This window comes from Geotrypetes seraphini, chromosome 4, assembly GCF_902459505.1.
Source record: "Geotrypetes seraphini chromosome 4, aGeoSer1.1, whole genome shotgun sequence".
NCBI lineage: Eukaryota > Metazoa > Chordata > Amphibia > Gymnophiona > Dermophiidae > Geotrypetes > Geotrypetes seraphini.
In genome coordinates this window covers 100,516,882-100,529,352 of record NC_047087.1, presented here as the reverse complement: position 1 = coordinate 100,529,352, position 12,471 = coordinate 100,516,882, and the positions used below count along the sequence as shown (strand labels likewise).

Here is a 12,471-nt window from a genome sequence, read left to right as displayed (position 1 = left end):
GGCAGGGAGAGAGAGAGACAGATAGATAGAAAGAAATGAAGAAAGACACAGGGGCAGGGAGAGACACAGAGAGACAGACAGACAAATGGGGCCAGGGAGAGAGACAGACAGCAGGAGGGAGAGAGACAGAAATAAAGATACACAGACATATATTCTAGTACCCGTTAATGTAACATGCTAAAATACTAGTAAAGAATATACCCTTACAACACCTATCTACTAGAAAAGATATTTAGCAAAGTAAGAACCTAATTTCTTTTTCTAATGCAATAGGGATATCATTCTTGATGGATGGGACATACAAAAGCAGTCCCAGAAATCTAAGGTGGGACCATTGTGCTGGCCCTTAACACTAAGGACCAAAGGCAGAGTCCTCCCTCGCCACTACATCCACTCTGTAAAACTTGGAAAAAGTATGTATAATGGACCACACTGCTGGCCTACAAATCTCCTCAGGGGAGACCACCCAAGCTTCCACCCATGAAGAAGTCACACTTCTAGATGAATGTGTCTTTACAGATACAGGTGACTGTTTTTCACAGGCAATATATGCAGTCAAAAATGACCCAATGGATTCATCTGGATATCATGGCCCTGGAAGCTGGAGCACCACATCTAGCCTGACTAGTGAGGAAAAAAAAAAGATGGTCATATAGTCTGAACTCGTTGCTGACCTCATGATATTGGAGAAGCACTCTTCTCACATCCAACATTTTCAGAATCCGGTCCTTCTTAGCAACTGTGGACTGGAACATCGGCAATCTGACTTCTTGATTGATATGGAAAGCCAAAGCAACCTTCGGCAAAAAGGATGGAATGGTGCGTGAAGAAACTCCAGCCTCTGTGAACTTCAGGAAAGGCTCTCTGCAAGAAAGAGCCTGTAACTCTAAGATTCTTCTTGCTGAGGTAATAGCCACAAGAAAAAACATCTTGAGCATCAGATCCATCAAGGACACTATCTTCAGCGGTTCGTATGGAGCCTGACTGAGACAGTGCAAAACCATGTTAAGATTCCATGAAGGAAATGAGTATTTTACCGAGGGCCTAAGCCACAGTGCTCCTTTAGGAATCTGGTTATATCCAGATGAGACACCAATGAAGCCTTACGCTCTCAAGCCCTAAAACAAGAGAGTCCCACCAATTGGACTCATGAAGGATGCCACTGTAAGCCTCTTGTCAAGGCTAGCCTGGAGGAAGGCTAACACCACAGAGATCGGCTCCGCCTCCCTCTTTAATGCACCAATGCAGGGATGTTTCCCATGCCTTAGCATAAGGAGAGACCGTTGTACTCTTTCTGGCACTGAGCAGAGAGCAATAACCACTTCTGAGTATCCTTTGTGTACTAACGTTGGGCGCTCAAGAGCAATGCCGTTTGAGCAAATGCCGAAACTTCCACGACTACTGGTCCTTGAGAAAGAAGGTCTGGCTGTACTCGCAGTCCAAGACTTGCGCCCTTCTGAAGAGGCACTAGGTCTGCATACCATGATCTGTGGACCCAATCTGGAACCACAAGAATGACTTCCCTGATGGATTGCAATCATGTGGAGTTATCGGGCCTCTGAGGCAAGTAAGTAAAAGTAAGAGGAAAAGGCTGCTTTGGTTCTCAAAAGTAGTAGCTGAGAAAGTAAGGAATAAGAGGTTAGTTTTCATAAACTACAAAAGATCGCAGAAAGCGGAAACCAGGCAAAAATATCTGGAAAAGTTAAGAGAGGCTGGTCGTGTAGTCAGGAAAGCTAAGATGCCAATGGAAGAAAAAATAGCTGATACGGTAAAACGGGAACACAAGACATTTTTAAGATATATTAGTGATAGGAAGAAGTGCAAAAGTGTCATTGTGAGACTCAAAGGTGAAGGGGAGGAATATGTAAAAGCTGATAAAGAAAAGGCCGAATTGCTTAACAAATATTTCTCTTCTGTGTTCACAGCTAAAACGCTGGGAGCTGGACCGCAGAAGACAAATGTGAATAGGCATGGAGAAGTAATAGACCTTGATCAATTTTCAGAGGGTTGTGTTCATGAGAAGCTAGCTAAAATAAAGGTAGACAAAGCAATGGGGCCAGATGGTGTACATTTGAGGGTGCTGAAGGAACTTAGGGAAGGTCTGGTAGCTCTGCTGGCTGACCTTTTCAATGAGTCTCCAGAGTCCGGAGTGGTACCGGAGGACTGGAGAAGGGCGGATATGGTCCCTCTCCACAAAAGTAGAAGTAAGGAAGAAGTAGGGAATTACAGGCCGGTAAGTCTTACTTCTGTGGTAAGCAAATTAATGGAAACACTTTTAAAACAGAGAATAGTCAAGTTTCTAGAATCCTGTGGATTACAGGACCGGAGGCAACATGGATTCACTAGAGGTAGGTCTTGTCAGACAAATCTGATCAATTTCTTTGACTGGGTGGCCAGAGAATTGGATAGAGGATGTGCGCTAGATGTGGTGTATTTAGATTTTAGCAAAGCTTTTGACAATGTTCTACACAGACATCTAATAGAAAAACTGAATGCCCTCGGGATAGGTCCCAAAGTGACGGGCTGGGTCAAGAACTGGTTGAGTGGAAGGCGACAGAGGGTAGTGATCAATGAAAATCACTCTGAGGAAAGGGATGTTACCAGTGGTGTGCCTCAAGGTTCTGTTCTTGGGCCTGTTCTTTTAACATTTTTATAAACAATATTGCTGAAGGGTTGTCGGGTAAGATTTGCCTCTGCAGATGATACCAAAATCTGCAATAAAGTAGACACGCCGGATGGTGTGAACAACATGAAGAAAGACCTGGCAAAGCTTGAAGAATGGTCTGTAATTTGGCAGCTAAAATGTAATGCTAAGAAATGCAAGGTCATGCATTTGGGCTGCAAAAACCTGAAGGAATGGTACAGTTTAGGAGGCGAAGAACTTATGTGCACAATGGAAAAGCGGGACTTGGGTGTGATTGTTTGTGATGATCTTAAGGTGGCCAAACAAGTTGAAAAAGTGACAGCGAAAGCTAGAAGAATGCTAGGTTGCATAGGGAGATATAAGGCCAGTAGGAAAAAAAGAGGTATTGATGCCCCTGTATAAGACTTTGGTGAGACCTCATTTAGAATATTGTGTACAATTCTGGAGGATGCACCTTCAAAAAGATATAAAAAGAATGGAGTCGGTTCGGAGGAAGGCTACTAAAATGGTATGTGGTCTTCATCATAAGGCGTATGGGGACAGACTTAAAGATCTCAATTTCTATACTTTGGAGAAAAGGAAGTAGAGGGGAGATTTGATAGAGACGTTTAAATACCTATGTAATGTAAATACGCATGAGTCGAATCTCTTTCATTTGAAAGGAAACTCTGCCATGAGAGGGCAAAGGATGAAGTTAAGAGGTGATAGGCTTCGGAGTAATCTAAGGAAATACTTTTTTACAGAAAGGGTAGTAGATTCATGGAACAGTCTCCCAGAAGAGGTAGTAGAGACAGAGACTGTGTCTGAATTCAAAAAGGGCCTTGGATACGCACATGGGATCTCTCAGAGAGAGAAAGAAATAATGGTTACTGCGGACGGGCAGACTAGATGGGCCATTTGGCCTTTATCTGCCATCATGTTTCTATGTTTCTAAGGGTACAATCCTCCTGACATGCCTTAATAAACTAAAAATGAAACTATCACATGTTATGCAATATTCATTGGTAATGTCAGTGGAACATTTCAATAAAAGGATTGCAATTAGATTATACACAACAACGTTACAGATTTCTCCCCAAAACCTGTCAAACCATATCAATACCTCTTTAATCTTCTCTCGTTTCTCTCGGATGTCTGGATCTCCTGGGTCTCCAGTCTTTATGCCAACAAGTTTTGGTACTGGTACTGGTGGCAATTGCTTGTTGTCTTTTTTCTTCATCTCTTGGATTACTTTGTTCTTCTCCGTTTGGATCTCAGCTCGGATTTGATCTCGAGACTTCTTTAGTTTCTCCTTTGCCTCCTCTAATGCTTTCTCATGGTCTGCACGGATTTTGTTTCTCAAGCGTTCCTCTTCTTCCCTGCAGAAAAACATAAAAATGTAATTTTTGAAACCTACAATACAATAAATATCCTTTAAAAAAAATAAAGTTTTACAAATCCTAATATAAAACACAGAACACTTCCTAATTTTTGAAACCTACAATACAATAAATAGCCTTTAAAAAAAAGTTTTACAAATCCTAATACAAAACACAGAACACTTCCTATTAATCACACATTTAACAGATTAGGGGCTGTGAAGTCCATCCCAAATTATTTTTAAGCAAATCGAGGGATTTTGAGGCAGAAATAATACTTAGATCGTTTAAAATCCAAGATGGCTGCCACCAGGGATAGCTTGGCTGACATGTTTCACCAAACGTTTTTTTCAAGGCTGCACCTGGTCATCTGAGTAGCATGGAAAGTAGTTAAGGAAAGTGCAACCTTGAAAAAACCATTTGGTGAAACGTCGGCCAAACTATCCCTGAAAGAACGATCACAGAAGATAAATCACTAGTCACTTTAATATTATTCAAAGTTTAACTATATATTTATCTATTTATTTAATTATTTAAGGACTAAATGAGGGAGCATTGCTTAGGTAGTATGCCTTGATGAGGAGACAGTACTTAAAGCCTAAGACAATGAATAATATGAGTCTCAGGTGGTGTTTCTGAGGGTCATTAAGCACTGCTAATATAGCATAAAGTGTATGAATGAGAATGGAAAGTGGGAACAAGAAGAATTGTCCCGGTATTATATTAACATATTGAATACTCTCATCATTAAAAGGAGTCAACACTGATAAGTGCATTATAGTAATTTATTATGCCCTGTATTGGTAGCATGGAATATTGTTACACCTTGGGTTTTGGCCAGGCACTAGTGACCTGGATTGGCCACCTTGAGAACGGGCTACTGGGCTTGATGGACCATGGGTCTGACCCAGTAAAGCTATTCTTATGTCTTACTCTAGGTGTGTTTGACTTGGACAGTTTTTTGGACGAGAATGGGGAATAAAGATATATGACTTAACAGTCTGGACAATCAAACGGCTGGATGTAAAAGTAGACGATTCTCAAAAAAAAAAAAAAAAAAAAAAATATATATATATATATATATATATATATATATATATATGTATATTTTGGACGTATTTCAAGAATGGACTTTGGATGTTTCTGACTTTGGGTGATTAGCATTCTAGGCCCAAAACGGCCTTGGACGGGTTTTTTTTTATTATGCCCCTCTGTGTTATTAGTGAAAAAATAATGACAGCTTTTAGCTGACATTTTTCATCCCCAGAAGCACATGGAAACCTTGTTAAAAAGGACTAATGCAAAAGATGCATTAAATAAGGCCCCTGCCTCGGCAAAGACACCCCAACCTTCTATTAAAGACTCTCCCAACCCCTTCATCCTTCCCCAGAAAGGAACCCCATCCTTACTTTTGAGGTAAGGAAAGAGCAATCCCCAGTTGCACCTACTCCATCAGGTGCTAGGTTTAAAATGGTGCTGGTCAACCCTACTGGTAGTCTTGCAATACTACCACCATGAGACAAGCTTCCAAATAAGGAATTTGACTCCTAATGGTAATACTGCAATACTACTACTAGAGGTTTGAACACTTTTGAATCTAGTATTGTTCTTTGTGGTAGCATGGATTAGCAGCTGGCTACCACAGTGTGTCCTCTGCATCATATGCAGGCTGCAGATAAAATTCCAAGCACTTAATTTTAAAGTACACAAAGGAAAATAGCCAACCCTGTTTCCTCACAGGCTTGGTACTTCAAGTCTCTTCAAACACAGTCAGCTTCAGTAGCCTACTATGCAATAAGCTTTCTCAAGAATAATCACATTCCAATAGTCTGTCTCTGATATGGTTCCACAGTTACCACAGCCAAGGGATAACTAGCCTTCTTTGGCAGTCTTCAGTTATCTTATATGCAAATCGTTGGAGGCACAGACTTGAGGCTTCTTATAACACAAGATGTAAACATCTTAGCTAGGTCCACTTCCTTTCCCTGGAACACCTCTGAGATATTGCAGCCAAACCAGAACACCCTGGGAAAATCCTTACTCAAAGCCTCTCCATTCTTTTCTGTCAGAGGATCTTTAACCTTCTGCTCTCTGCTTGAGCCCCACTTCTCCTAGCCAAACATGCTAACATATCTATTTCCTGCCTTAGTTAGCTCAGTTCTATCGTCAGTGAGGGAGTGTCCTTAAGGAGACAACCTTATACCACCCTTTGTCACATTCCTAAATATAGTGCTTCTGTTAACAAAGGGACCATATTTCCTCTTAACACACCAGATGAAGACAGAGTGTAAATTTGTAAGTTGCGGGCCAAATTTTTTATTAAGATATTTAGGGGTCCTTTTATTAAGGTACGCTAACCAATTTAGCGTGCGCTAAATGCGCACCTTAATAAAATGACCCCTTAGTCTTAGTAGAAGTATAGGGTTAGAACCTTTCCAACCCCACGCCGGCTCTGTGATGTAAACAAAATAAATTTAAAAAAGACTTTGCCCCTCTATTTTAGGTCTTAGTTCATGCCTGCTGTCTAACACCAGCTCTGGCAGGATACACATTTCAAATCTGACATATTATAATCACAAAACAGAAAATAAAATTATTTTTTTCTACCTTTTGTTGTCTGGTCATTATTCAAATCATGTTGTGGTCCCAAGCTCTGGTTGTCTTCTGATTACTCACTTGCCAGAGTCTCCTTCTTTCTTCTTCCCTTCCGTTTCCCTTCCTTCCCCTGGAGATCTGGCATCTTTCCTTTTGGCTCAAGATTTGACCCTCGGTTCCTTCCTTCCCTCCCTCAATCCCAGCAGCTGAAGACAGGCACCTCCCCCCAGCGGTCTGAGGAAAGAGGGAGCATCCACAATGCACAGACACAGAGGCAGGAGAGGGCCAGAAGCCAAAGAGGGGCCCAACAGCTGAAAACAACCATTCAGGAAGAAGGCAGGCCATGAAGGTCTCCTGATGTCAGCCTCAACCCACCGCATGACACTCAGGCAGGCCCTGCTGGCACCAATCAACCACACAGTCTCTACTGTGGAGCAGCGCACAACCATCTCCAGGCGCAGCCATCAGGTGCAGTGCAGCTCCACCAATGTGAAAAGGAGCCGTGTCATAATCAGAGCCCTGCTACCGCCACAGCACATTCCCTCTGCCATGGTTCTGCCCCTCCTCTGACGTACAGGACCACAGCAGAGGGAACGTGCTGCTGAGGCTATGGCAGCCTGTTAGCATCACTATAGTCGACCAGCGATCCCCTGTAGGCTGCTTTAATGTGAGACCGGGAAGCTACGTGAACCTACAGCTGATGCTGGTTAAAAAAATGTCTGCCGGTGGGCCAGCTTAAGTGCCAATTTGGAATTGTCTGGTGGGATCAAATTTTATTACACCGCGGGCCAGAGTTTGACATGTCTGCACTAGACAGTGATTTCTCAAAAGGAAGGGAAAAGTTAAATAATACCAGCTTGTTAAAAAGAGCCAATGCAAAAAATGCATTAAATAAGGCCCCCTCCTCGCCAAAGACGACCCAACTCTCTATTAAAGACTCTCCCAACCAGGGTTCCCGCTAAGCTGCGCTGGGGTGCGCTGGCGCACAAAATATTACCTCGCAGCGCACAAGTTTCTCGTCACAGCGCACACAGTGTAGAGCACAGTTCTTCAACCGCCGGTCCGCAAACAAAATCTTGCCGGTCCGCGAAGGATTCGGTCCCCGCCGCAACGAAAGGCCGGCGTCAGCTGACTTGCAACTTCCTGTTGCAGTCGCTGTGCCGGGACTCCTGCCTTCGCCGGGACTCCTGCCTTCCACCGCGTTTGCCTCCTGCCTTGTCTCCGCACCTCCAGACCAGCAGCGGCAGCTGTGTATGCTTTTAACTTCGGCACAGAGCTGCCCCTAATCAATAGTTTAGCGCGGTTTCATAAGGCAGCCTCGGGGCCTTTGCTAGGCCGGCCCACATCGCATCATCGAAGCGGGCCGGCTATCAAAGGCCCCGAGGCTGCCTCATGAAACCGCGCTAAACTATTGATTAGGGGCAGCTCTGTGCCGAAGTTAAAAGCATACAGAGCTGCCGCTGCTGGTCTGAACTCTTGGGCCGCTGAAGGAGGGCAAAAAGCAGCTGTCCTGGAGGTTTCCCTTCCTCTCGCCTTTACAGGTTCCTTTTTTCCACCTTTTTTTTTTTTCCTTCAAACGGCAACGGGCCCCAGCATCGACATCAATCAAGTAAGTTCCACTGTCAATCAAGCGGTTCTGCTCGGCCAAAGCTTCCCCTGTGACATGAGCCACCCTCAGGGGAAAGAAAGTGACCCACAAAGGTGAGGGGAAGGGGGGCAGATGATGGAAGTTGGGGGGGGGGAGAGAGAGAGAGAGAGAAGGGGCAGATGATGGAATGGAGGAGATGAGAGAGAGAGAGAAGGGGACAGATGATGGAAGTGAGAAGAAGGGAGAGAGAGCAGAAGGCAGATGGATGTCAGTTGAGAAGGGAGAGCAGATGCTGAATGGAAGTGGGGAAAGAACACATACTGGATGGAAGGAGAAGATAAATAAAGGGGGAAGAAAATAGTAAGATAATGGAGGGGTGAGGGAAAGGGGTGACAAGCTGTGTGTAGACACAGTGAAAAGAGGGAAACGGGACTAAATAGTAAGAAAGAATTTAATTTAGATGGAGGCAGAAAATAGAGAAGGAAGACCAGAGAAGAAAAGGGAAGAGAGAGCAGAGAATGATCAGATCTGAGTGGAGGAAATGAGAAGAGAGATATGCTAAAAACCACAGGGGGGAGGGAAGGATAGAGATGCCAGACCATGAGGGGAACAGAAGGAAGATGATGGATGCTAGACCAAATTGGGGGGTGGGGGGGGGCAGGAGGAGAGATGGCAGGGAAAGACAGACAGTGAATGGAAGGGGCAGATGCTGGACTGAAGAGACAGAGAAGGTTATCATGCTGCTGTACCGGGCCATGGTACGCCCTCACCTGGAGTACTGCGTCCAGCACTGGTACTTTAAGAAGGACACGGTACTACTCGAAAGGATCCAGAGAAGAGCAACTAAAATGGTTAAGGGGCTGGAGGAGTTGCCGTACAGCGAAAGATTAGAGAAACTGGGCCTCTTCTCCCTTGAGCAGAGGAGATTGAGAGGGGACATGATAGAAACATTCAAGGTACTGAAGGGAATAGACTTAGTAGCTAAGGCAGGGAGAACGAGAGGGCACTCTCTAAAGTTGAAAGGGGATAGATTCCATACAAACGTAAGGAAGTTCTGTGGTAGAAAGCAACATATTTATTTGGCTCATAACTTGCTGGCGCCCGATATTTTTAGCTCACAGTGAAAAAAGTTTGCTCACAACACCCGCCCGCTTAGAGGGAACACTGCTCCCAACCCCCTACTACTAGCCATGTTTTTTTTTTTCCCAGTCTTAGTTTATTTAAGTTATCATAGAACAGAAGAAGATCAAACATGAAGTGAGAAGTGAGCACATATGTCAAAAGCAGAAGTGAGAAGTGAGCACAGCAATAAAGAAAGAAAATTACGGTAATCTTACAATTGTATGGAAAAGTAAGATTGTAAGGCTATTTCTTACTAAATTTAACAAATGAGTTAGATTTCTTGGCAACGTACTGTTCAAATCTGTATAATAAACAAAGCTAATTCCACCATCTACAATGTGTAGCCTGTGTGAGGTCTTTCCAAGAGGCATTTATAATTTTCAATGGAACTACAAGTAAAGAATCTAGCAATGCAGCATCATGTTCAGGTAAAGCAGGCTTAACAGAAGCACTTTTCAAAATAATAGTTGCATAAGTAAGATGTACATTCAATTTAAGAATTTTTACAAACAGTATTCCATATATCAGATCAAAATTTAGAAATGGCTGAACATTCAAATAGACTAATACCACTAAACATAGGCTAGTGCTGGATTGAGATTTTCTTTATTATATCTCCCACAGAGACTATGGATCTCTAGTGCCTGCAGCTATTAGCCGTTGGAACTAGTCTTGGCTAATAGCCTCTATGCGCTAAAAATCACTATCGCGGGTTAGTAAAAGGGGGGTTAAAACAGATAAATATCAGCAGCAGTGGGAGAACAACTGCTTTTACACCTAAGCAGTATTGGGACCAACCGCAACTACCAAGAGCCCATAGACCAGATCATGACAGGAGTGTGAGCTCCACACCTCCTGCAGTCCGCTAGGAAGATCAACTGCTTTAACACCTAAGTAGCAGCAAGACCAGCCCTTGCCCCGATCCAGCCAGGCATGTGAGCTCCTCCCCCTATATCCCGTTTAAGAGATCAATCTACCTGCTTTAAATATCAGCAGAAGTAGAAAAACAACTGCTTTTACATACAAGCAGCAGCGAGACCTACCGCAACCACCAAGAGCCCACAGACCCGATCCTGTCAGGAATGTGAACTCCTCCCCCTGCAGTCCATTGGAGAGATCAATCTACCTGCTTTTAAATATCAGCAGCAGTTGAGATCAACTGCTTTTACACCTAAGCAGCAACGAGACCAGCCACAACCACCGAGAGCACACAGACCCGATCCTACCAAGAGTGTGAACTCTTCCCCCCATGCAATCCGCTAAGAAGATCGACTGTCGGCTCCGGGCGGCTTTCCTGCAGAGAAGAGAATCCTGCATTCACCGTGGGCCTCATCTGGGGCAGCCTCCTTGGAGCGGCTGGGGCACGGGCAGTGTGTCTGGGAGGAAATGCATGGATGGGAGAACATCGCAGGGGAGGAGACATAGGCATCCTGGGACTGTCGGCCAAGTCTCTTCCCTGAAGAAGCCCTTTCTGGAAACGTCAATCGCTCCTCCTAAACTTACTTGCTCCACTTCATCACTGACGCTGAAACCGTGGATTGAAGACAAAGTTTTATTTTATTTTTCTTTCCAGCTTATGATTTATCTTTAATCTCATCTATTGTTTTGCCTTTTGTCTTTGTTTTGTTCTATTTCTATCATTTAAATTTCTCCAGAATTCTACTGTTCAACGGCTCCCCCTTCTGCTTCTATTCCTTTCTCTCCTCTCTTCTACCTTCCAAAGTATTTAGATCAATGCTGTCTTATTAAAATGTTTATTTTATTTTTATTTTTCCTCTAACTCTACTTTTCACTTCTCTATTACCCTCCAGGTACTTTAGTTAGATTGTGAGCCTTCGGGACAGTAAGGGAATTTTTCAAGTACCTTTCTTATTTCTAATCTTAATGTATATTTTCTGTAAACCGCTTAGAACCTAACGGATGTAGCGGTATATAAGAAATAAATTACATTACATTACATTACATAAATTGTCCTGTAGCCTGGAATAAGACCTAACCTTCCCTCGCTACCCCCCCCAAAAAATCTGGCCAAAATCAGCCTTGCCCTTCCCTACTCCTCTCTGTAGCACAGCATCAGCTTAGCCCTACCTTTCTTTACCACCTCCCCACAGCATCTCCCACACCATGGTATTAGCACCTCCCAACAGAAACATACCAGCATAAAACTTTTTTTTTTTTTTCATTAAAACCATCCTGGTCAGTCCACGATGCCGACACTGTTCAGCGGGTTGCTGAGAAAGGAAGGTTGCATGACGCTCTGGAAGAGCTTGTCTGGTTTCGGTAGCCTATTTATGGCCTCAAACTTTTCCTGAGCCTTGTTCTCCACCGCCGCTTCCAGCCCCCGCCTCACTGGCTCCTCGTTCCCACTGTCAGAATCTGAACTGCTACTGCTGCCATAAGCAGCAAAGTAACCTAGAGGAGGGGTGCCCACACTTTTTTGGCTTGCAAGCTACTTTTAAAATGACCAAGTCAAAATGATCTACCAACAATAAAAAAATTTTTTTTAAAAACACAAAGTACACTGTGCGCCAGAAAACGTTAATCATTTATATTCGAGGGGTTTCAAAGAGGTCAAGACAGATGACTTTAAAATTTGCAACGTCATCTCAGTAACAACTATAGAAAAATAGACAAATATAGTGCAAAATATAGACAGTAGATATAAATTCTCAAAACTGACACATTTTGATCACTAAATTGAAAATAAAATAATTTTTCCTACCTTTGTTGTCTGGTGATTTCATGAGTTTCTGGTTGCACTTCCTTCTGACTGTGCATCCAATCTTTCTTTCTTTCTTTCTTCCTCCTACATGCTTCCTCTCCTCCAGACCTCATTGCATTCCCCAACCAACATCTCTCTCTGTCCCTCCAACTTTTTCTCTCTTTTTCCAAGCCACCGTCTTCGATTTTTCCCTGCTTCCCTGATGCGATGGACCCACAAGCCATCCCTACCCCCCCCCCCCATCAATTCTGACATCAGAGAGGAAGTTCCGGGCCAGCCAATCGCTGCCTGGCTGGCCCGGAACTTCCTCTCCAACATCAGAATTGATGTTGAGGGGGGGGGAAGGTTTGTGGGCCCGTCACATCAGAGAAACAGGAAGTAAGCAGACAACCACTGTGGCTCAAAACAGAAGGCAAGGGGGGCCCGGGGCAGCTGCCCTCTT

The 12,471-nt window shown here is 43.8% G+C and overlaps 1 protein-coding gene across 2 annotated transcripts in view; it reads right to left on the bottom strand.

Moving 5' to 3' along the window:
• The window catches only part of MAN1A2 (mannosidase alpha class 1A member 2), a 394,344-nt gene that overhangs the window by 286,525 nt on the left and 95,348 nt on the right, over nucleotides 1-12,471 (bottom strand). For both annotated transcript variants that reach the window (XM_033941127.1, XM_033941128.1), the window contains one exon: nucleotides 3,747-4,002. In XM_033941127.1, coding sequence (XP_033797018.1) covers nucleotides 3,747-4,002 — 256 coding nt within the window. The remainder of the gene's footprint in view (nucleotides 1-3,746; nucleotides 4,003-12,471) is intronic.